We start from the raw sequence: 23,652 nt of genomic DNA, 5'->3' as shown, positions 1-23,652 counted from the left end.
TCTTGTGTAGGTCCCAAGATGGGAATCGGTGCCTTGTCGGGGGCGCCCTGTTGGAAACTCCCTTGAGTAATCTCCTAATGTGAGGATGGTGTGATATAGCAGCGGCCTGTTCGTGTGGCAGTATCGAAGTGATTGCTGCCACCTGTCTCTTTATTATGTTGGGTCGGAGGCCCTGGCCAAAGCCGTCTTGGAGAAATTGGAGTATTGTAGCAACAGAGACTTGAATGAAGTCCTTCTTTTTTCTCTTACACCATCTCTTAAACGCCCTGAAGGTGTACTCATAGATCTTCATGGTGGATGGGCGCCTCGATGCCAGGATGGACTCGATCACCTCAGAGGAGTAGCCGTAGCTGGTTAGCATGTCCCTCTCAATTTCCACGCGTGAAGCTGAAACCAGGTGGGATCTGGGTGATGTATCTGACCCTGGGCCAGTAGGTCTGGTCTGGTTGGAAGGGGCAGACTCTGTATTGACTGGCTGAGAATCTCCGAGAACCAGGGACGTCTCGGCCAGGCTGGAGCTATGAGGATGACCTCCGATTCCGTCGTTCGAATTTTGGACAGAAGGCGTGACAGTAGCGGAACTGAAGGGAAGGCGTATAGGAGGCCCTCTGGCCAGCTGCAGTTTAGGGCGTCGAAGTTTTCTGCCCCCTGGGTCTTGAACCTTGAGAAGAACCTGGGAGTCTTGGCGTTGGCAGGAGATGCGAACAGGTCCAGGATCGGGAGGCCCATCGTCTGTACTATGGACTGGAAGACTTCCGGGTGAAGGCTCCACTCTCCCTGGTCTATGTCGGTCCGACTCAGCCAATCTGCTGTGGTGTTGAGCTGCCCCTGCAGGTGTTCGGCCTCTAGGGACAACAGATTGGCCTCTGTCCACAACAGCAGGGACTGGGCTTCCGTCATGAGAGACCGTGATCTTGTGCCGCCTTGACGGTTTATGTGTGCCTTGGCGGTGATGTTGTCTGTACGTACGAGGACTGACTTGTGACGGATTGACTGGCTGAAGGACTGGAGGGCTAGGCGGACCGCCCGTAGTTCCAGCCAATTGATGCTGTGTGATCGTTCTTCCGGACTCCACCGTCCCTGGGCCAGGCGTGGTCCGCAGTGTGCCCCCCAGCCCCGAAGGCTGGCATCCGTGGTGATCTGGACTTTTTCGGCCGTCCAAATGGATCGACCTCTGAAGACTGTTTGGGCTATCCACCACCTGAGGGACTGGCGAACGCTGTTGGGCACTAATATCTTGCGATGGCTCTTCAGCGCAATGGCCTTTTGATGTGGCAGAAGCAGCCACTGGAGGGGTCTGGCGTGGAATCTCGCCCAAGGTAGGCACTCGATCGCTGCGATCATCAGACCCTGTAGGTGAGCGAGTAACCGGAGGCTGGTACGAGATGATCGTAGCACCTGCAGTGTTGACCTCCGGATGGACAGGATCCGGTCGGGGGGAAGGCGGACCGTCCCCGACCTCGTGTCTATTAGGGCTCCTAGGTGGATGATCGTTTGACTGGGGTGGATGGAGCTCTTTTCCAGATTGATCAGGAAGCCGTGGTCTTCCAGGGACTTGCGTATGGTGGTGGTGTCCCGGATGGCTTGAGTCCTTGAAGGGGCCCTGATCAGGAGGTCGTCCAGGTAAGGGTGAACATGGAGGCGTTGAGTCCTCCAGTGGGCGACTAGGGCTACCATGACTTTGGTGAATACTCTGGGCGCCGAAGAAAGCCCAAAGGGGAGGGCCCTGTATTGGAAGTGGCGTCTGCCATATCTGAAGCGTAGGAAACACCGGGAGGATGAGTGAATCAGAATATGAAGATAGGCATCCTGTAGGTCTAGAGAAGAGAGAAAGTCTTTGTGGCGAAGGCTGTCTAGAACGGTTTTGAGGGTTTCCATCCTGAATTTTTTCTTGCGGACAAAGAGGTTGACTGCTCGCAGGTTTAGGATAGCCCTCCAAGTTCCGTTTCTCTTTGGTACCAGGAAGAAAGTGGAGTAGCACCCTTGACCTCTTTGAGCATCTGGCACAGGTTCGATGGCATGAATGGCGAGTAGACGATCGATGGCTTCCAGCAGGAGGCGATGTTTGTTGGGGTCGCTGGACTTGGGGGAGGGTATGAACGTGTTGGGGGGAGTGCGATGGAACTCTATCTTGTATCCCCTGCGGATGGTGTCGAGGACCCACTTGTCCGTCGTGGATCCCTCCCAAACCCCTGCGAATCCCTGGAGCCGGCCTCCTACTGGAGGGGCACCGTCATGACTGTTGATTTTTAGAGGTAGATTTGGAGCCTCCTCCTTTCTTGGGGGAGAAGGGAGGGCGATTTCATTTGTTGAACTTGTTGTCACCCCATCTGGGCTTGGTGGACCTGGACTCTCTGGTCTGAGATTGAAAGGGGGAGAAGGACCGTGATGATCGAAAGGAAGACCGGTTCCTGAACTGTCTGTTGTCGTCCTTCTTTTTTGACGAGGGCAAGGTTTTCTTTTTGTCCTTGCCCTCTATCAGCACTGGATCGAGGGATTCGCCGAACAATTTAGTCCCTAAGAAGGGAGTAAAGGCCAAGTTTTGTTTGGATCTAGCGTCCACCTGCCAATTTTTGAGCCATAGCTGTCGTCGCACTGCTAGTGCCGCCGCCTGGGCCCTGGCGCACTGTTGTACACAGTCCAGGGTGCCATCTGCCCCGAGAGCCAACGACTTGGTGATCTTGTTGATGGTTTGTCGGACCTTGGTGTCTGCGTGGGGCAGCAGCTCCTGCAACTCCTTGGCCCACTGTAGCGATGCGCGCATCGCTAGAGAGACTGTAGTGGCTGCCCTGGTGGCTACAGAAGTGGCTTCGTGTGCCTTCTTGAGTGCCCCCTCGGCCCTTCGGTCTTCAGGGTTTCTAAGCGTGTCCTCGCCATCCCTGATGAAGACTGTCGAAGAAACGAGGGCAGACACCAGGGCATCCACTAGGGGGACCCTGAGGCTATCCATGACTCCACGCTGAAGGATGTACTGCTTCCGAATTGCGCTGTGGTTGGGTCTAGAGGCTGCTGGTGTCTTCCATTCATCCCTCACAATCTGCATGATGTTGAAGGGGCATGGAAGTTCCTGAACCATGGTGACTGGGACAGGAAACAGATCTTCTCCCACCCTGGGGAGATCCGAGTCCAGAGCAGGGGCAGAGGGGGGTGGCAAGGCGATGCCCAGGGTTTTGATTGTTTTCTTTATTAGTGTTGGATAGTCCTCTGGCTTGAGAAGTCGCGAAGACATGGGAGCGTCACTGGTCGAGTCTCCCTCGTCCTGGGAGAGCTCTCCCTCTTCGGATTCCGAGGCCGCAGAGTCTATGCTGGCCGGGGGACCCTCGTCCTCCGAGGAGTGGGGTGAGGGAGATCGAACTCGCTTGTTGGATTGGGCTGCATATCGGGCCCTCTTGGCTGGAGGGTGATAGGCCTGAGATCTGTCGGAGTCTGAGTCAGACTGTGAACCCCGTCTCTGTGATCCTCTGGATCTGGCGGCTTGGGCTTGGACTTGGGAGTCTAGGGGGCTTTGTATTCGAAGGTCATCTGGGGATGTGGACTCTCGAGGGGACCCGTGATAGGCGGAATTGGCTGAGGAGCAGCATGATGGCTCTCCCCGCTGGCCCAGGGAAGGCATGGTCCCGGCTTGCTTGGCCGACTCGCGGCCCGAGTCGCCAGTATGGCGACCCCCATTTGCCGCCGCATGGCCTAGCGGCCCCCCTTCCTGGTCGTCCCTAACATGGCGGCCCCCGTAGATGGCCGCATGGTCTCTTGACCCCACTTCCGGGTCACCAAGATGGCGGCCGCCATCCCCGACCGCATGGCCAAGATGGCGGCCCCCATCTCGGTCCACGTGGTCTCCGCCCCGATGGCCGACCACGCGACCGCTGACGCCCGCCGGGTGCCAGGTGTTGGGCCCTCCCATCCCAAACCACCCCTGGTGGGCGAGAGGGACCCAAGGGAACCCCCATTGGGGGGAAAAGGGGCCGTTTGCGCCGCCTGCGGTCTCGACCGCTGAGGCTCCGGCTGCGGAGGGGCCTTGGAGGAAAGGGCCCGGCCATCCGAGGAGGGGGGAGAGGAGCGGAGGAACAAAGGGGCCGGCGCCCCAGCCCTGCGCTCCGCTAGGCTGGCCCCGCGGAGCGCCGCCGTCGCTCTCTCTTTGGGGGAGCGCAGAGGTGTCTGTGGTCCCCGGCTCCCTGGGGAGGCCCCAGAGAGCAAAGCTGGGCAGGGGGGGTTGTCTTACCTCCTCCCCTGGCGTCCGTCGCGGTGGCGGTAAGGGCTCTCCATCCTCCAACCCTGGCCAGGTCGGTTGTGGTGCCCTGGGCCCTGCAGCGGGCTGTGAGGGGTCGCCCTCTGCCCGGTGCGGCCCGGCTCCCACTTCTCTTCCTCCATCCGGGGCAAGAGCCTCTGGGCGCGCTTCCGGCAAAGCCGGGGCTTGCCTGGGCTGAGTGGGAGCCCGCTCGCCCGCTGGCCTGGCCTCTTCCTCGCTGGCCATGGGGAAAAGGGAAAGGCAGAGAGGAAAGGAGGGAAAGGAGGAAGGAAAAGGATTTTTCTTTTTTTTCCTTTTTTTTCTTCAAAGAAAAAAGGGGGGGAGAAAGCAGAGGTAGGTATGAGCCAGGCCAAGTCTGGGGGAGCCAATGCAAAATCTTTGAGAAGCTGAGATGATGCGTCCTACCAGGAGCTAGGCAGGAAGAAGACTGAGGTCTCTGGGGGTCGCTCCGCCCATGGAGGTGGGGCTGGGCCCTGGGCCTTTGTTTTAAATTTCTGTCCTGCCTCCAGGAGCCTTAGCAGGCGGAGCTACCCAACATCAGGATGCTCGGCACCCTTCTCTGCTGGGAAATACCGTATTTTCCGTCGTACAAGACTACTTTTTAGCCCTGGAAAATCTTCCCCAAAGTCGGGGGTAGTCTTGTACTCCGGAAAGCCCCTGGGTCCTAAAGAGAGCCCTCGGCAGGGAAGGCTTCTCTCAAAGGCAAAGGAGCATCCTCTTCTGTTCTCTCCTCCTTTGCTTTTCCCCTGCCTTCCCTCCCTCCCTCCCTTTCTTTTTCCCTCCTTCCTTCCCTCCCTCCCTCCCTTCCTCCTTCCTTCCTTCCCTTTTTCTTCCTTTTCTTCTCTTCCTTCCTTCCTTGCTCCCTCCTTTCCCTTCCTGTCCTCGGAAGGCAGAAGGTCTCTCTACCTTCCCTCCAGCCTGAGAGCAAGGCTGGCTAGAGAGCAACCAATCCTTTGGAGTCACACACTCACAGTTTTCAGCCAATCAGAGAGAGGGCTGGAGAGTGGTCGCCATCCCACCCTCAGAAAAGGGTCTCTCTCTCTCTCTCTCTCTCTCAGCCCCTGAGTCCCTCTGAGAGCCAGGCTACAGAGCAACCAATCCTGTTTGGATGGAGTCACACTAACAGCCAATCAGAGAGAGGACAGTGGTTGTCCCCCCCCCGCCCTCACAAACTACAATTCCCAGGATTCCCTGGTTTTTCAAGGGAATTGCCTCCATGCATCCAGATCCCAGCCCCAGAGATACAGTCTACAGTATATTATTATTATTATGATTATTATTATTATTATTATCCTTTATTTATTTATTTATATCAGTGTTGCCAGTTTAAGTCCCCTTCTGCAGATGCATTTGGATTTAATGATAACAATAGTGGTGATGATGAGGATAGAGAGATAGGTCTTGTAGCACATTTGAGACTCACTGAAAGAAAAGGTGGCAGCTTTCCTAGACTTAAGCGTACTTCCTCAGATGCATGGGAATTGTAGCTCATTGTGGCACCAGAGCTCTTTCTCACAAAACTACAATTCCCAGGGTTCCCTAGCATTGAGCCAGGCCAGCTAAAGCGGCCTCAAACTGGAGTATTTCTGCAGTATGGATTGGACCTTGAGCATTTTTAATAATCAAGGTCCAAAACACACTGCAGAAATAATCCAGTTTGTGACCACTTTAACTATCCTGGCTTAGTGCTAGGGAATCCTGGGAATTGTAGTTTGTTGTGGCACCAGAGCTCTTTCTGACAGAGAAGGCTCAATGTCTCACAAAACTACACTTCCCAGGGTTCCCTAGCAACGAGCCAGGGCAGCTAAAGTGGTCTTGAACTGGATTATTTCTGCAGTGTGTCTTGGATCCAATTTAGGCTGCATCTTCATTCCAGAGACAATCCAGTTTCATACCATTTTAACTGCCATGGCCCAGTGCTATGAAATCCTGAGAATTGTAGTTTGTTGTCACACCAAAGTTTGCTGAGATGTCTCAGAAAACTAGAATTCCCAGGATTCCCTAGCACTGAGCCAGGGCAGTTAAAGGGGTGTCAAACTGGATTATTGCTGCAGTGCAGTTGCAGCCTAACACATTTCTATTTGGCACAAAGCTTCCTGAGCTTTGATTCCAATAGGAGCCACTTGAACTGCCATGGCTCCATCCATACAGAATCCCTGGGATTTGTAGTTTGGAGCAGCGCCCCACATTCTTTGGGCAGAGAAGGCAAAAGACCTTATAAAGTCCTAGGATTCCAATAGGATAGAGCAGCAGCTCTTAAAGTGGTGTCAAACTGCATTAATTCTAAAGTGTAGATGCACCAAGAGGAAGGGCGGGAGGAGTTATCGGGGTGGGTAAAATAATGTTGTGTATGCTGTTATTTCAAACATGGAACACACTCCTTCCTCAGAGTGTAGTGGAGTCTGCCTCCTCTTCTTCTCCTTTTCTTCTTTCTCCTTCTCCTTTTTTCTCCTCTCCCTCTTTCTCGTCTGTTGCTGCTGCTGCTGCTGTTGTTGTGTGCTTTCAGCTCCTTTCTGACTTATCAAGGAAGAGAGGGGTGGTCTTATACGGTGAATATATCCCAAATACTCTATTTTAAGTTGTAAATTTGGGGGTCGTCTTATACGCCCAGTCGTCTTATATGCCAGAATATACGGTAGACAGATTTATGCAAAGAATTCTGGAATCAGGAAAGTACACCAGTGGCTGATAACCAGATTTTTGTTGGAATACGTTGTAGAAGCACTCCTGGGAGCAAAAACAGTAATATCTGAAGGGGCCCTGTAGAGTAAGCATTAAAGGTGCAATTTATTCCTTTGTAAACAAGAATAGACAAGCATATTCCTGTAAAACTGGCCTTTTGTGAACAACATTGCAACCATATCTCTGTATTTGTTTTGGCTTAAGGCACACCCAGAACAAAGTCCACTTAACACTGTCTGCAATTCACAGTGATTGTAAACTGGGAGTGGACCTTTATGTGCTTTCACTAAATTATATATGTGTTTGTCTAACAATAGAATTGTCTTTTTATTACTTGCCTATAAAAAGAGAGGCTGTTGATAGTAAGAAGTAATTGAATAACAAAAATATCTGTATTTTACTTGTAATTTCTAAGATTAGCTTATTTTGACAAACCAAATTTGAATGGGGACATTTTGAGGAAGAACCAGTGTTTATTCTAAGTACTGAGAAGCAAAACTATGCATTTATAGTGTCTTAACTGGATAATTAGTTGGAATTGTCCACTTACTGTTGGAATTGTTCAGGAACACTTACTTATTATTGGTGAAACTGAGGAGAAGTGGATTTAATCTGTGCAGAGAAGGAAGACCACTTTGAGGTCTCTGTGGAGTGTATAGTAGGCATGTACACACCTGCACTTTCTGTTTTGAGTTGGGTGTTGTGAAAGTTTCTTAGTTTTTTCCACTGAGGTGGAAAAGGAGAACGTTTTTTCTCTTGGGCCATCAATGCAGGAGCACCTGCTTTTCTTTCATATCTTTGCCACTCATGTTGCTGAGCGATGTGACCCACTGAAACCCCTAGTCAAGACATCTAGTCCCTCCCTTTTACAGAAAGATTGATCTACTGTACACCTGGGCAAGTCACAGTCTTTCAGCTTCAGAGGAAGGCAGGTGAAAGCCCCCTCTGAACAAATTCTGCCAAGTCAGAAATGACTTGAATGCATATAGCAACAACACACATGCATCCCTTTCATCAAGAAACTGCCTCTTCACACTATCCTGGTTGCCTCGTCTCTTGCTTTTCCATTTTTCCTTCCGTCTGTAGGAAGAAAGGCAGGACCCATGTTCTCTAGAGAGCTGGATGATGAGGTAAATGTCCTCTCACCACGTGTCCTGGGGAACTTTTTTGGAAGGGCAAATGAGGAGCATGGAGATGAGCAAAACTAGAGGAAATTCACCCAAAATTATGCTGTGGCTGAAAAAGAAGAGGCTACCAGCTAGGTGGAAAGGTTCAGCAAACTGACCATTCCCCATTGCTGTGTCTCCCCTCCTCATGTCACAAATTCCTTGGGCAAAATGTTTCAAGCCTTAAAAAGGTGGAACTCTCACTTCCCTCTCTGAAGATTTCACACTTCTGATGGGAAAATAGACATTCCTACAATTTTAGGAACTACAGGAAAAAATATAGTAAAGCTCAAAATCCTAGAAATGTTTACCTTAGATTACGACCCTTTGTACTCAGTAGAACCTACTTGCTTCTCAGTTGACATGTAAAAGATTCCAGTGTAAATGATTTTTGTTAATATCTTCAGAATAAAGAGGTCTCTGATGGAATGAAAGACTGAATGATAGAATGAATGGATGATGGAGACATTTTGCCTGCATTTACATAAGTTTTTGATGATTACTTTTACAAATGGTTAAACATCTTCATCCATCAATTTGATATAAAGATACTAGAATTTTGATAAAGGCCCCCTAAAGTTGTGAAAGTCCATACTACAATAGAAGCCTTAAACTAGGTGTTCATTGGAAATTAGGTATTGGATGCCTTAGGAAGCTGTGTGCTTATATCATCTAGTGATTCACCATTCAGTAGCCAGAATAGGCCAATCAAATGCTTAGTAATTCCTTCCCCCGCCACACACTCTTTTTATTGCCTTGTAAAAAAATATTTTTAAATGTTAAAAAATGTGCCATGCCACTTTGGACTATCATACATACCAAATGGAATGCACAGGTCAAACCCTGAACCCCAGAGTCAAAATCCCATGCTCAATCTACTAGGCTATGCTGATATATTATTAGGTTACATGATAGCTCTTAATTGGCAGCAAATATCCAAATGGCATGCAATGTGCTTGGTGCTCAGAAGAAGGAAGCATTATTTTGGGATGCTGCTTGCAGATTTGGCAGGCTGCTGGCATGTCTCAAGTAATGCATCTCCACCTTAGCTCAGCCTGTATGTTTGTAATTAAAGCAAATATTTCAGAACACGGTAAGCCTCCTGTTTTCTCCTTCCAAGAGAAACCTTGACTGGGTAATCAGTACATACCAGGAAATCATTACTACACAGAGAAGTGATCTGTGATATGTAGATTTTTTTCGTGCTATGCCTTCCTTAATATTACAGTACAGTTCAAAAGAGTGGTCCTCTCCTACACTTTTCTAAAAATTGAAGGGGTTAGATTGTATGTTACAGCACTTGACTTTCAGCAGGAACCAGTTATTGTAATATGCCATAAACATCTATAGTTCAAATCATAATTACCAGTGGTTCCTGTTGGTGATTCTTGTTCCATATAGTTTTTCAGTAAAACTGGATGGAGTACTGATTGTGGAGGGTCCCTCCACCAAGTTGGCTAGTAAGGTTATATAAAAAAAGCCTTCCATAAACAAATGATGTAGATGTATAAGTAACATAGTAAAGTAATTTGAATCATGAATAATCTGACAGATTTGAATTGCTGCTAGAAACAGCTCTGTATTATTTTCTCAGTAATATCTCCTCTGTGTTGTCTTTTAATTACAAATTCATATATCCTCTGATAAAGGCTTAAACTACCTGAGGGCTCCTTAGGTTGTTGTAAACAATCCAGCCAACTATATACCTGGAGAAAAGTGTTTGCATAGCATATAGCTTAAAGCGACTCATGTAAGTGAACTAAACTGTAGATTACTGGAGAAAAATTTCCAGTTTAAGCCAAAAAGAAGTTCAACCAAGCCTGAAATTTGGTGATTAAAAAAAAAAGTCTACATGTGGATAGAATTCAACAGAATCATTCCAAGGGAAACATTAGTGTATTGAATCCATACTTATGCATAATCACACCAAACCCATCAAAATAATGGGACTGTAGTTACATTTTGAAACTGAGTAAACTTACTTTGGAAAGCAATTGTGAATTGCCTTAGGTTTTACTTTGAATTCATCCTTACCAAGACTGTTGTTATAAGGGAGTTTAGGATATGCTGCTAAGCATCTTTGTAAGGGTATATGAGCTGACAACTGTAACAAACTCATATCTATTTTTAGGTTTCTTATATCCTACTTGTAATAACTACACAAGTCTTAATATGTAGCTTCTTGCATAGGAATACATTCTTAATGGTTTCACTAGTCATTGATCCATTCTCATCTGTTTTACTACTTGCAAAATTTCTAACAGAATTGGATTTCATGCTCCAAACCAGAGGTGGGCAGCCACAGAGACAATATGTATGATTTATTTATTTCATTTATACCCCTGGTAACCCTGGCTAATTGAGGACAAGCAGGGTGCTGGTGTCCACTGCCCAATTGCTCCTGCTTGCAGTAGGAATAGCTAAACAAATCATTTACTTTTGATTTTTGATGCAGCAATTAGTAATCTGTCTTATTCTTTTCCAACAAACCAGACAAAGTATCTGTGGAAATGTGCATCCTTCCTCATTTTGCTACCACACAACTGAAATGTAGTGAATAGAGTAGCATCAGCTGTGGCCTCCAGATAGATTCAGGGAGGCCCAATACATCTTCCTATCCCTGGCCAGTGTTCACCAAAGTATATATGTTTTAGAAATCAAGTAAGTATTTAAAAAAAAAAAAAGCTAAAATAGCCCAACAAAGACATGTAACCTTCCAGGATTTCCCAAATATTGACGCCAATTGAGCTTTAGATGATAGAAACAATAGAGAGAACCAGGATTTAAGTTTATCCATGACTGCACAGCAGTGTATCCACACCCAAAACAGAAGGTAATAGCAAAAGGATGAGTGCATGCACTTTCTAACTTAAGTGTTATTTTGGAAAAATGCACTTTTATTTTGTTTTGCTATTTAAAAACAGATGCAAGTGAATGGAATTCAAGTTTCTCATGCCTCTAAGGGATTTTTAAAAATCATTTTATATTAACAGTTTTAAAAATATTTTCTATTTTTAAAATGTTGAATGCCATCTTGTATCCTTTGTTGGGAGAAAGGCAGGTTATTTATTAAATAAATAAATAAAGTTGTTTGGGAGGAAATCTGAGGGGACAGTTTAAGGACTTTATTGTAATGTTGGGGTGGGGTTTGTGTGGGGTTTTTGGTTGGAAACCCAAACCACATTTAGCAAATACACTGCGGTGCTCTCCCAGCTGCATCTTCACACATACCCTATATGCATTAAATCCCATGAAGGACTAATCCAGGGATGTGGGGCAAGGAAAATGAATTAGAAAAGAAATAATTGGCCTGATGTGATATCTAAATCAGAGGTGGAAATCCCATAGTCTTTTGGAATGCAACTCTTAACAGCTCTAGCCAGTGGTGAGGAATTGTGGGAGTCCTAGCTATGTTTGCATGAGGGAAGGGAAGAATTAGCACTGGCCTTATGTTGAGATTTTGTTCATTTGTCTGAAGTAGTTTATTGGGAAAGGTGGTGGAACAAGCATTTCTCTCCTTACAACTACATGTCTGAGCTTGCCATCACAACCACCAGCCAGTCATACTTTTAAAACTCTTCTCAGCTCCAGAGCACCAGCATGAGCAGTAGCTACCATTAAAACAACAATCACAGCCAAAAAATTAGTATCTGACGCGATGATCTCACACTGAGCATTACCTATTGGGGCTTTCCAATGGTATCTATCTGCAGCTATTTCTAGTCTTTCTCTCTCTCCAAGTTGCTACTGTTGCCTAGGTCATGAAAGCTGAACTTGGTGGACTGCCAGGAAGTGATGATCCTTGGACTGAATGGGTGCAGGCACCCTGATGTTTCTGGCTTTGGCTGTACCAGGGAGGAGGGGGTGCTGTCTTTTCTGCATGTGACCAAATTCATTGCCATAGTCAAGACCTGCACTCTGGTCTCAATCAATGTCAGTCAGTAAATAAATGCACAGAACTGTTTACTTTATAAATGTGTTTCTTTATAAAGTCATGTTTCATTCTTGTTTCAGGTGATCTCTTGTAATGTAGTTGGAAATGCCTTTCATTTTATTGTTAGTGTGTCCCATACTTCACCTGTTACCACAGAATGTCAATCTTACAATGTAAAGCTGTCTCCACTTTACTTGAAGGTAATATTTCAAACTTTCCTTGAGAGATTTTCTGTTCAGTTCAAGAACAATGTACTATAGTTCTGTATATAACTGTATATATTACCCTAGGTATTGGTGTAAGTCAAACGCTCCTCTGGATTAATATCACATACATTCAAGTAGCTCTCCAAATCATTGTTTGGAGGAGCAGGAACAAGCTATAGGCTCAACTGTCTCCTGTCCCTGCATTCAAGCCTTGATATACCGGTAATAGTTGGAGGTCAAGTCAAACATAGTTTTCCAGTTTGGCCTGATTTCAGCAATCAAAACTGAGGCACCTGCATGCAGCAACCTCATTCCTTCCGTGCTGTGCAGAAAAGCCAAAACAGAACAAAATGACAGAAAATTGCAGTTAATGAAGTTTATCACATGGGCCCTAAAACGGTCCCGTTGCTTTTCAAAATGGGGGCGCACACGGGCATGCATGGAATGAGATGAGGCTAAGAACTGGAGTTTACCGCATACTGGAATGTCGCTGCTGCTGCTGGGCATTCCAATCACGTCCTACATCCGTTCCAGAGGGTGCGATTTCTGAGAACTGTTCCAAAGCGTTCTCAGAAAATGCGTCCTCTGGAACGGATGTGGGACACGATTGGAATGCCCGGCGGCGGGGCAATGTTCCAGTGTGTGGTAAACTCCAGTTCTTAGCCCCATCCCGTTCCGTGTGCGCCCATGCATGCCCCCATTTTGAAACGTAACGGGCCCGTTTTAGGGCCCATGCGATAAGCTTCATTCATAGTTCCTTGGTTTGAATATTAGAATAGAATCATAGAATCATAGAGTTGGAAGAGACCACAGGGGCCATCCAGTCCAACCCCTGCCATGCAGGAAATCCCAATAAAAGCATCCCCGACAGATGGCCATCCAGCCTCTGCTTGAAGACCTCCAAGGAAGGAGACTCCACTACACTCCGAGGGAGTTTGTTCCACTGTCGAACAGCCCTTACTGTCAGGAAGTTCCTCCTAATGTTGAGGTGGAATCTCTTTTCCTGCAGTTTGCATCCATTGCTTCGGGTCCTAGTCTCTGGAGCAGCAGAAAACAAGCTTGCTCCCTCCTCAATATGACATCCCTTCAAATATTTGAACAGGGCTATCATATTATAGGAAGTAAGACTGTCTATAGGCCCTCCAGTACAATCTGGTGTAAAGTCTAATGATCTAGAATATTGTCTGATCACTTCAGATCCATACTTCAGATGGTGATTGGGAATCTGGATAGCCACTCACACATTCACTTCTGTTGGTAAATTAGCATATCTGGATCAAACTTTGAAGAATGATGCACCCTAAATAGAAGATTAACACTATAGACAAGTAGCTTTAGAGCTTTTCATGTTTAATTAGCTTTAAAGTTTCATTTTAAATGTACTTCTTAATTAACCTTGTTGAACAAATGTGTCAGAGTATCTCTGAATATGTTGTGTGTTCTTCTTTAGTAAACAAGGCAGTGTCTCCCATCTGTCTTGACCAATATGTTAATCCAGAATTGCAAAATAGTTTTTATTTAGTGTTTACGTTTCTCAGTACACAAGAAACCCCCTAAATAATGGGTTCTGAGACTGGAGGAGATGTGAAAGGGAGTGGCCAAACCTCAAGCAACTATACAGTACACTAGTAGTAGTGAAGGTGAAGGTTAAATACATAAAAAATTAAGTGGCTCCTTTAACAAACATACATACTTTTTTTTCATTCTCTAAATGATATTCTCTCCTAATCAAGAACAGGATTTGATCACCAAAAGATTTGAAAATTTAAGCTTGGGAAGAATTGTGCTCTTAGAGAGACATGCATATGCACACATGAACCAGAGAAAATAAACTATGACTTGTAAAAATTAGGAAAATCTCACAAACATATGCATGCGCAAGCAGACAAAGAGTGAAAATAAATTAAAATCCTCAGCCTCCCTGAGCTTTCAAGAAACAAATAATGCAAACACACAGGCTCTTCATGGTTTTCTCAAATAAGTCCCCCTAATTTCACTCTCTTTGCCAAATTCCATGTCGCTAATTTAAGTAATGGTGAAAGGTATGAAATATAAATTCCAGTGAAATCACACAGAAAGCCTACCTGCAAAAGACATTTTCATGTGTTGGAATGTGAACCTACCACTCTGTTTGCACTCCAGACCCTCCCCATAACACCACACTTCCCCATGTTTTTTTCGCCTTATGCTGAAGTGTCCATTATTTCAGAGTGACCCAGAAAGTGTTGCAGCCTTTTGGAGTAGTGTAAACTGCTCTGGAATCTATTTGGTCTAGTGGAATTTGATCCAGGCACATTCCAGATTGCATCAAACTGATCTGCTTCAGAATTTAAATGTCAGTTAAACCACATGCACATTCCTAATGAACAGCCAAAGTTAATGGCTTCCAAGCAGGCTAGCATATGGATGTCACTTCAGGTTCCATTTTGGCTCACATATTGCCATTTTTCAGGGAGTTGGTGGGAGACAAACCAAAATACTACATTTGGGTAACACTTTGGGTGATCTCCCCATCCTCAGAACTCTTTTTTGAGGTCCTGGGAAACTGAGGAGTGTGAAAAGGTGTTGCGTGCTTTCCTAATTTCTTATATGATATTATGGATTATTGGGAAGCTGTTATATAACAGAAAGCTATAATTAACTGCTGCTTCCACTCTTATTTTGCTTCTTGTGCAAAGGGAATAGTGCAGCCCACTGGTACCTCAAACTTTGCATATCTATGCTTAACCAGTGATCTTTATTGTATATCTGAACATGGCCTACATCTGAACCAGCAAACAATGGCTTGAGTAAGCCCTCAAGACAGAATTGCAAATGGAAGCATGGAGAAAGTGTTGCATTAAATAATTATTAGTGATGGCTATGGCCAGGATTTAGCAAAAACAAAATCTAAACATAAGCAGGCCGAGCTGATTTGTTAACATATAACAAACCCTGAAGTTTAACTATAAAGAAAATACCTGCAGTTCAATGAATCTGTTTGTAACTGCAAAACTGAAGTAGCAGTTTTAATCATCTGTTTTATCAACAGCTGGAACTTTCAATGAAATCCAAAGAGGAAGACATTCAGGTCAAATGGTCTTTCATCCACACTTCAGAAACAAATATTGAAGCCAAGCCTACTAAAGTTCATGAAGTAAGTATATTAGCATTTTGTTTTTTGTTGTTGGTTTTTTTATTTATATACCGCTATTCCAAGATCATAGCGGTGAACAGCAAGTAAGCTAATTTGCCCCCAACAGTCTGGGTACTCATTTTAGCGACCTCGGAAGGATGCAAGCCTGAGTCGAGCTTGGGCCCTTTTGCTGGTCTTGAACTCACAACCTTGTGGTATTGAGTGAATGGCTGCAGTACAGGCATTTAACCACTGCGCCATCAGGGCTTTTCATTTCTAGCGAAAACTACAAACTGAAGTAAATCATAATATCTTAATAGTTTAAAGATTTGATGATCCCTTGCTGAAATCAGCCACACTGTAATTTTTACACATAATAGGAGTTACTTTCCAGTATATATATTCAGATGCAAGAGGTACAAGTAGCTTCCCCAAAGGCTAAGGGGCCTTCTTCAGCAGTGACAGCCATCATGAAGAGTTGTTGCTCCAATCACTGCACCAGCTTTGAATCTTCAACAACAGAAAAAGAAGTCTGGAAAATGAATACAGATATCTATGTTGCTGCAGCACAGCATATGCATGTTAAAATTAGGACAGACATGTATGGTTAAAGTCTTGGCGGCAGCAGCACATATATCTGAAGAGTAGTAGTAGCAGCAGCATATATAATTCTCCAATATCTTTTCAGTGCTTTAGCCAAGGAATACATTCTAGCACTATGGTATTTCTTTTTAAAAGTTGTCATTAGGACAAAGCATTGGATATTGATCAGTGTCCCCAGAAGCTTCTCAGGCAAAGGACTTTGTCAGGGTTGTTCAGATTAAATAGTGCCTAGTCATCAAATAGCCATAATGCTGCATTATGACTGCAGCTCTTTCTTGGGGAGCACTGTGGATCACCAATTTTATTAATGGTTCAAGATGGCCTGCCAAGAAGCAAGCCAGCCAGTGAAATTTCTCATTTGGATCTTGGCTCATATCCATTACTTAGTTTCTGACATGGTTCTTAACAGTGTTACTGCTATAACTGTTTGCATCCTACCATTATATGAGGATTCTTTCTCTATAAGTATAGTTAGTGTTTTCAGGCTAATAAATTCTAAGATGTAGCTGGTGTTTTCCCCTGGTGGAATGGAACACATCATTAGAATGGAGTCTCCCTTCCCTCCTGCCACCCAACCGTAATTCTGGGAGGGCTGAGGGATCTTGTGGAGCAGATTTGAGGCGAGGGGCTGTGGGAGGGATGGGTTAAAGGGCACATTCTATTGCACAAACAGGAGTCCACCTCTTTGACATATGAACTTATATGTGGCAGCATCTAAGGTTAGATTAGCCCCATCTCTGATGTTTTGTAGGTGGACAGAAAAACATTTTCAAATCCAGATGTCGAATAGTTTTTTTAAAAAATTACCATCATTCTTTTTTGGGTTTCATTTTTAAAATTCTATTTTTAATTGTTTTTTAAATGTTTCTGTAAAGTGTATATATACTTGTATAGAAGTAAATAATTAAAACACAGAGAAAATATAAAAGTAGCTACATAAAAGGGTAGCATAAAACATGTTCATTGGATAAATAGGAGAATAGAATCCACCTGGTGAGCCGGCCTGGAGAAAGAATTTCAATCCTGAGCACCACAGCAGAAAATATTGGTTTCTTGGATGCTGTATATGTAACACAAACATAAGAGACCTACTGGCCTATTTAATCCGGCTTCCTTTTTCCCATAGTAGCAACATAGTTGTCTGTTGGAAGCCTGAAACCTGGGCATGAAGGCAATTATTCTTTCTTAGACCTGATACAGATGGGCACTTTGTGGCGTGGCGGCGGCAATAATAAGGTTAGGGACCACGCACCAACCGCACGGTCCCTAACCCTAGTACAGAGTGGCGGCATACTAATGGCAGCATCCTGTGTACACGGGCGCTGCCATTGTGATGTAAGCGTCACCAGCAGGCCGCCCTTTTGGGGCGGTCTGTCCTGGGCCTTAGCTGTTGTTTCCCAGTAACTGTCAAGGTTCTTACTTTTCCATATGAGCCTGCTTATATTTTGAGATCTTCTGGAGAGACCCTTCTATCTGTTTTACCATCTTTACGAGCATATTAGCTGAGAACATAGGAGAGGGCCTTCTTGGTGGCTGTTCTCTGGTTGTGGAACTCCCTCCCTAGAGAAATTAGACTGGTGCGTTGCCTGCTATCTCTTTATAGGCAGGAGAAGACTTTTTATTATGGTAGACTTTTGATGGTTCATTGCTTGGGGGAGGATGGCCTTTCAGAATTTGCTATACTGTTTCTTTATTGTTTTCTTTTTAATGGTCTTGCTTTGAATGGTTTTTAATTCTGTTGTTAGTTTAATTATATTTAGTATGACATGGATTTTAAATCTGTATCTTTTTTAACCTTTGTAAGTAATTTTGAATTCCTGACTAGGAAAAAGACAGGATATAAATATAACAATATTTTTTAAAAAGCATCCCTTCAGCTTACCACGTAAATATAAAACAACTTCTACTATTTCTCTTTGTGTTAAATTGTACATGACAAGACTCAAAAAGATTTCACACCTACTTTATTTCTGCTACATACCACAAATTGGGCCTATCTAAGCCCATGGTTCTCTAGCAAAGAAAAAGAATAGAAGCATGTGCTTGCAATTATAGTATATGTAGAGCAGCTAGATTTGGTGTCTTAAGTAAGTGAGCCAAGCCATTTGCTGAAAGGGAAGACAGTGACAAATTTCCTATAAGTGATTATTCTGGATTCTGCAAGCAATATAATTATTCTTTTTTCCTAGGACCAGGAGGTGGGGGAACATTCACTGTCAGAAACACTTAAAGGTGTGTTGAAGAATATCATCAATGAAGCATCTCCTTCTGTGATTCTGAATGTAAAATCTGCAGATGCAAAGACGATACAGGTATTTTCACCCCTTTTACTTGTATCAATGTTTAATTTATCATTGCTGTGCTTTCATCTTCACGTTTGCAGTAGTAAGGATTTCAGTGGTTAGTACCTCTGTGATGTGCATGTGACTGTTTCATATACACATATTAAGGGCATGCAGTACTTACAGCAGTATGATTGCTGGAAATTAATTGATGTCAACAGCGTAAATAAATGTCTTGTTTCCTTTTAACAGAGCATACAAAATGCGGGAGCTCTACCACAGGGTACAAGTCCTCCTAAGCCTCCAAGAGCACATGAACTAAAACTGCTTGTGAAGAACATCAGGGCTATATTGACTGATCAGAGCACTGCAGGTAAAATAACTCCCTCCAGTATATATCTCTCTCATTCTGGAAAAAATAGCAAGCAGTGGAAACTTGGGTACTGTCTGAGTAATTAATGTAGTTTACATGCAATATTTCTGTTCTGCATCCTTTCATAAGCATCAAGGATCTGTATTAGGAGTAGGAATATGCTATAGAGAGCCACGTTCAATAGCATGTCTACACCATACAGATTATTTCCCTTCTTTTCTTTTAGCATGTAGTTCTCTCCAGGGAGCACAGGCATTTAGGAGGTGTTTCTCAACACACTTGAAAAATTAAAATCCCCAGTTACTACTGCAGTGTGTGTGTTTGTGTGTCTTTCTTTTTGTGCGATTGAACCCATTTGCTCCCCACCTTGAAACCAGGAGGCCAAACAATGGCTGAAAAGTACCTGATGCCATTGCAGTTTTTATGTAGTCCAGCCCTAATAATCTTTCCAATACAGTCCCCAGTCATAATAACAGGACACTCTGCTTGCTTTATTATGTAGAATTTCCTGGCAGTCCTAAAGAGAGGGAGACAACCTTTTAAACATAGCTGAACCAGTTCTTATTAATAGAAGTTGGGCAGGGGTAGGCAAGTTCATTCCCATCAATTCTCTTAGCAAGTGTAATGGTGGCATCATTTCACCCCTCTTTCCCTGTCTGACGTTGTTTCTTAGGTATCCTTTCTAGAAAGAGCATAGGAAAAACTAACGGGAAAGTTGTAACAATTGTAACATAGGTGCAAAACAATTCAGAAATAATCCATTTTGAGACTGCTTTAACTGTCCTGGCTCGGTGCTAGGGAATCCTGGGAATTGTAATTTATTGTGGCACCAGAGCTTTCTGACAGAAAAGGCTAAATGTCTCACGAAACTACAGTTCCCAGAATTTCCTAGCATTGAGCCAGGGCAGTTAAAATGGTGTCAAAATAATAATAATAATAATAATAATAATAATAATAATAATAGGATTTGTTTGTATTTCCCGGCTCTCCCTGCAGATCGAGGCGGGATTACAACATGAATAAAAATATAAAACACAATAAAAGATTACATTAGCCCCTCCCTCCTACTATTAAAATAATTTTTGCAGTGTGGATTATTTTTGCAGTGTGTTTTGGACCATAGTTTCATATTCTAAAGTTTGCATTAGGACAGATCTGTATGAATGAATACATGTTCATTTTTATTTGTATGTACATGCATTCTAATAGGATTTATGGAGTTTAAAAAGAACCATAATGCATATGTTAAGCTTCACTGACAACCAAAACTGAAAGCCAAAGAGCCCCTCTTCCCTGTGGTACAGGGAAGGCTGTCATAAAACATAAGTCTGAGCAGCTGTGAAGTAACATAATCACACTGTGTGCTGTAATTTGTGTGTTTAGAGAGGTGAGTTTAAAACCTGTCCATCAGGTCTTTTAAGCCTCTACAAGCCCATGCTTGCATACTTCCTTAACTTCAGGGCAAAGCAAACATTAAGGGTTAGAGCACATTATGTAAATCTGAAACTTCCACCTACTGGGATTGCACAGTGTTTTTAACTGTATTCCCTACCACACACCCTTCCCCAAACATTGACTTACTTTTGGAATAGTTTACTTTCAAACAGTTGTTTTTGTTGGAATTGTGATTTGGTCATTTTTTCCCCAATGAAGCTTTAGATGGTTACTAATGGGAAATTTGAGCCACTAAAGTGGTTTGGAAACATTAAGATGTTCCTATAGCTTATTCTGCTGAATAGACTTGTGGCTATGAAGGGCCTGATCCAAAACTCTACTTTGGAAAAGAGAAGCTTTTGTTCTGAAAATGCTCTGCATTTCTCATTCTGCACACAGAGCATTGCCTTTCCTGGAAGGGTAATGGTTAATTCTCTGGATCCTGCACATAGAGGTCAAGATGCATGCTAAATCCTTTATTTATCTACCACTTTACTTCTGCTTTGACGTGTAGGGCCTAAGCTTTACATTGCTTATGTGTGGTGCAGGTTATGTTCCCCACACAAATCCTCAGTGCAGAACGATTTGTTTTATGAGTGTTAGAAATTTCTTGCCAGTAGTCCATTTAAATTGTGAAATGCATAAAAAGACATTTGGAACTGATTAGTCATCTGTTACCTTCATTGTAGGCACAAGTAAACCAATATGTATAATTCAGCTCAATGACCCTTTGCAGAAATTTTCCAGCTCTGTACCCAGTGACTCCATGGACATGTATTGGAAAGATGAGTTCATTTTGTAAGTAATTTTGGTAACACTTGTAGAAGTATAATGGAAATCTCATTCCTTCCCTTAGCCTCCAAATGAAATCATGGTGGTGAGGAACAAGAATCCTGTTTGTTTAGGATTCAGAGATGGGGATTATGATTTTTCCTAAATATTTTTCTGGATCCAATGCATGGGGAAAACATTTAAAGCAAAAAAAAAGTGTTCAGCTATATGTAGTTATAGTGGTTTAATGCCCCTTTAACTATCATGGCTGTGTCCCATGGAATTCTAGCATTTGTAGTCTGATGAAGTACTTAACATTTTTTGCTAGAGATCTCTAGTACAGTTGGTCCTCTACTTATATATATGAATTCTAAAGCACAAACCTTGATTTTGGCATCTAATATAAGGGACACCATTTCATTATGCTATTGTACTGAATGGGAGTTGAGCGTCCACAGAATTTGGTATCCACAAGAGGTTCTGGAACCAAACCCCAGTGGATACCAAGGGTCCACTATATACCTCCATAGGTATAGCACTAGGACTCTCTGGTAGAGAATTTCAAGCACCCTAACTACAAATCTCAAGGTTCTGTAGGATAGAGCTATGGGAGTTAAAGTGCTATCAAACTGGTAAAACTGTATAAACTGTATAAATACTGTCTGAGGCTGACAGTACAATGGGCTTTTCAAATATTTTCTTTAGTGTAAAAGGAGTACTAGGGATGCAGTGGCTTAGTGATTAAGACACCAGTTTTGGCGATCGGAAGGTTGGCAGTTTGAGGCCCGAGTGCTGCATGATGGAGTGAGCTCCTATCACCAGTTCCAGCTTCTGCCAACCTAGCAGTTCAAAAGCATGCAAATACAAGTAGATAAATAGGTACCACTTTGGTGGGAAGATAACAGCATTTGGTGCAAGCATGCTGGCCACATGACTACCAGAGCAGTCCCCGGACAACTTTGACACATTATCTTCTTAGATGAGTACACATGTGCTAATTTTTTTTAAAATGACAAAAACAGTGGCACACACGGGAATGATCATTGAAAAGAGAGATTGGCCTCAAGGTGTTAATTAAACAGTTCTTGTCCAGAGAGAAAGATAAAGTGTCTCCTACATTGCTGGGCAGTTCCAGTCCGCTAATAGTGTAGCCAAAAGTTCAGTTTGTTTCTTCCATTCTGACCTCAATGCAATGCTAGAGAAACTAATATAGCTGTTTTTCCCCCTTTCCTTTCTGTAGTGTCAGAAAGCAAAGCAGCCTAATAGCCTACACCAGTTAAAAATAGCCTCTTCTTTCTCTCTCTTGATGACATTATTTCCTTCGGATAAATGGAGGGGGCACTCTCTTTGCTCTTCACCACTCCTATCTCTGTTTTTGTCCAGATGACTTGCCAAAGTATTATCAAAATTAAATCAAAGGTGGCAGGTAACTCATCCCTGGCCTGTACTCATATTGGTGAGAGGAAGGGAGCACTAACCTGTTAAAAACCTGGGTTTCTGTTGCTGTTTGCAAAGACCACTGTGCTATGGAAGAGACTAGAATCTTAACCGTGTGCACAGTGAATGTGTAGCCAAATATAGAAATGATTATGAAATGCGAAGGAATATATAATATTTTCTTTTAGATGCCGACAGTCTGTCATTCTGTAACTCTTTAACAGTACAGTCCTATATATGTCAGCTCAGAAATAAGTCCCATTCATTTCAGCGGGGATTACTCCTAAGTATCTACTCCTATGGATATAGGATTAGAGCTTCAAGTTATTTTAAAAAATGAAAGCGAAATCTAATGAGAAGGATTATATTCCCTGTACTATCACCAATGCAAAGCAGAAATCTCAAATGACCACATTTACAGAAGTACTAAATACAATACTGTGGTCTTATCCAACGTTTCTGTGCATTTTGGTAAATTTCTTGCCTCTTGGTGTAACAAGTGAAATTGAAATAGACAATTATTTTCCCCCAGTCTAATTCTAGTGCTTTTAGCAGCTATGTTGACAACTTCAATATGTGAAATGTCTGAAGGCTTAACAGGCTGCTCTTAAGCTTGTATGGCAAAATATGGAACTACAGTATATGCTTGTCTGAATGCTTTCCTAAAACTGAATTTTGTTTGTTCACAGTGAATTAAATGCCAAATCAAAAGACCTTCAAGTAAAGATTCTGAAAAATGGAGAAGTAGATAGTAAGTAATGCAGATAATTTATTTTATGGGTCTCACTCTTTATTTTGCAAAACAATTCTAATAATTCTGGAAATTGTAGCTCACAAAAGCCACCATTTTGTTATGCAGTTACTTACTCAGCTATGTTCTTGAGGAAACCCTCTGAAATGACAAATCTGATTCATATTGTTCACTGTAATATCTGTGTAGGTGAGGTGCTACCATGGATTTTGCAGATCTTAATGAAGAGGAAATCACTCAATTTCTCAGTGCAGTGTTTAGTTGTGTGTTCAAAGAGAAATTGTATGAATGGTCTCAGCTGGATCCTCTTAAGGCAAAGTATGCCTTATATAGGTGGTTGTGTCTCCTTATCTGAAATACTTGGGACCAGAAGTGTTTTGGATTTTGAATTTTAAGTCTAAACATACAATTAATTTGTTTTGTATATACCTTATACACATAACCTAAAAGTGATACAATATTTTAAATAATTTTGTGCTTGAAACAAAGTTTGTGTATGTTGAACCATCAGGAAGGAAAGATGTCACTATTTTAGCCATCAGTGGAGAACGTTTTGGATTTTGGAGTATTTCAGATTTCAGAATTCCAGATAAGAGAGATTCAACCTGTATCAGCAAAGATTTTTGAGTACAATCCCTGTTTCTGCATCATC

At 43.3% G+C, this 23,652-nt stretch overlaps 1 protein-coding gene across 5 annotated transcripts in view; it reads left to right on the top strand.

Moving 5' to 3' along the window:
* Nucleotides 1-23,652, top strand: part of C2CD2 (C2 calcium dependent domain containing 2) — a 46,434-nt gene that overhangs the window by 8,335 nt on the left and 14,447 nt on the right. For 3 of the 5 annotated variants that reach the window (XM_042458639.1, XM_042458640.1, XM_042458642.1), the window contains exons 3-8: nt 12,109-12,228; nt 15,266-15,370; nt 18,142-18,264; nt 18,487-18,607; nt 20,731-20,839; nt 22,939-23,000. In XM_042458639.1, coding sequence (XP_042314573.1) covers nt 12,109-12,228; nt 15,266-15,370; nt 18,142-18,264; nt 18,487-18,607; nt 20,731-20,839; nt 22,939-23,000 — 640 coding nt within the window. The remainder of the gene's footprint in view (nt 1-12,108; nt 12,229-15,265; nt 15,371-18,141; nt 18,265-18,486; nt 18,608-20,730; nt 20,840-22,938; nt 23,001-23,652) is intronic. The other 2 variants (XM_042458641.1, XM_042458643.1) reach the window with 1 other exon arrangement.

This window comes from Sceloporus undulatus, chromosome 3 (assembly GCF_019175285.1).
Source record: "Sceloporus undulatus isolate JIND9_A2432 ecotype Alabama chromosome 3, SceUnd_v1.1, whole genome shotgun sequence".
NCBI lineage: Eukaryota > Metazoa > Chordata > Lepidosauria > Squamata > Phrynosomatidae > Sceloporus > Sceloporus undulatus.
Note: the sequence above shows the minus strand (reverse complement) of the source record. Positions and strands in the feature narration are given on the sequence as shown.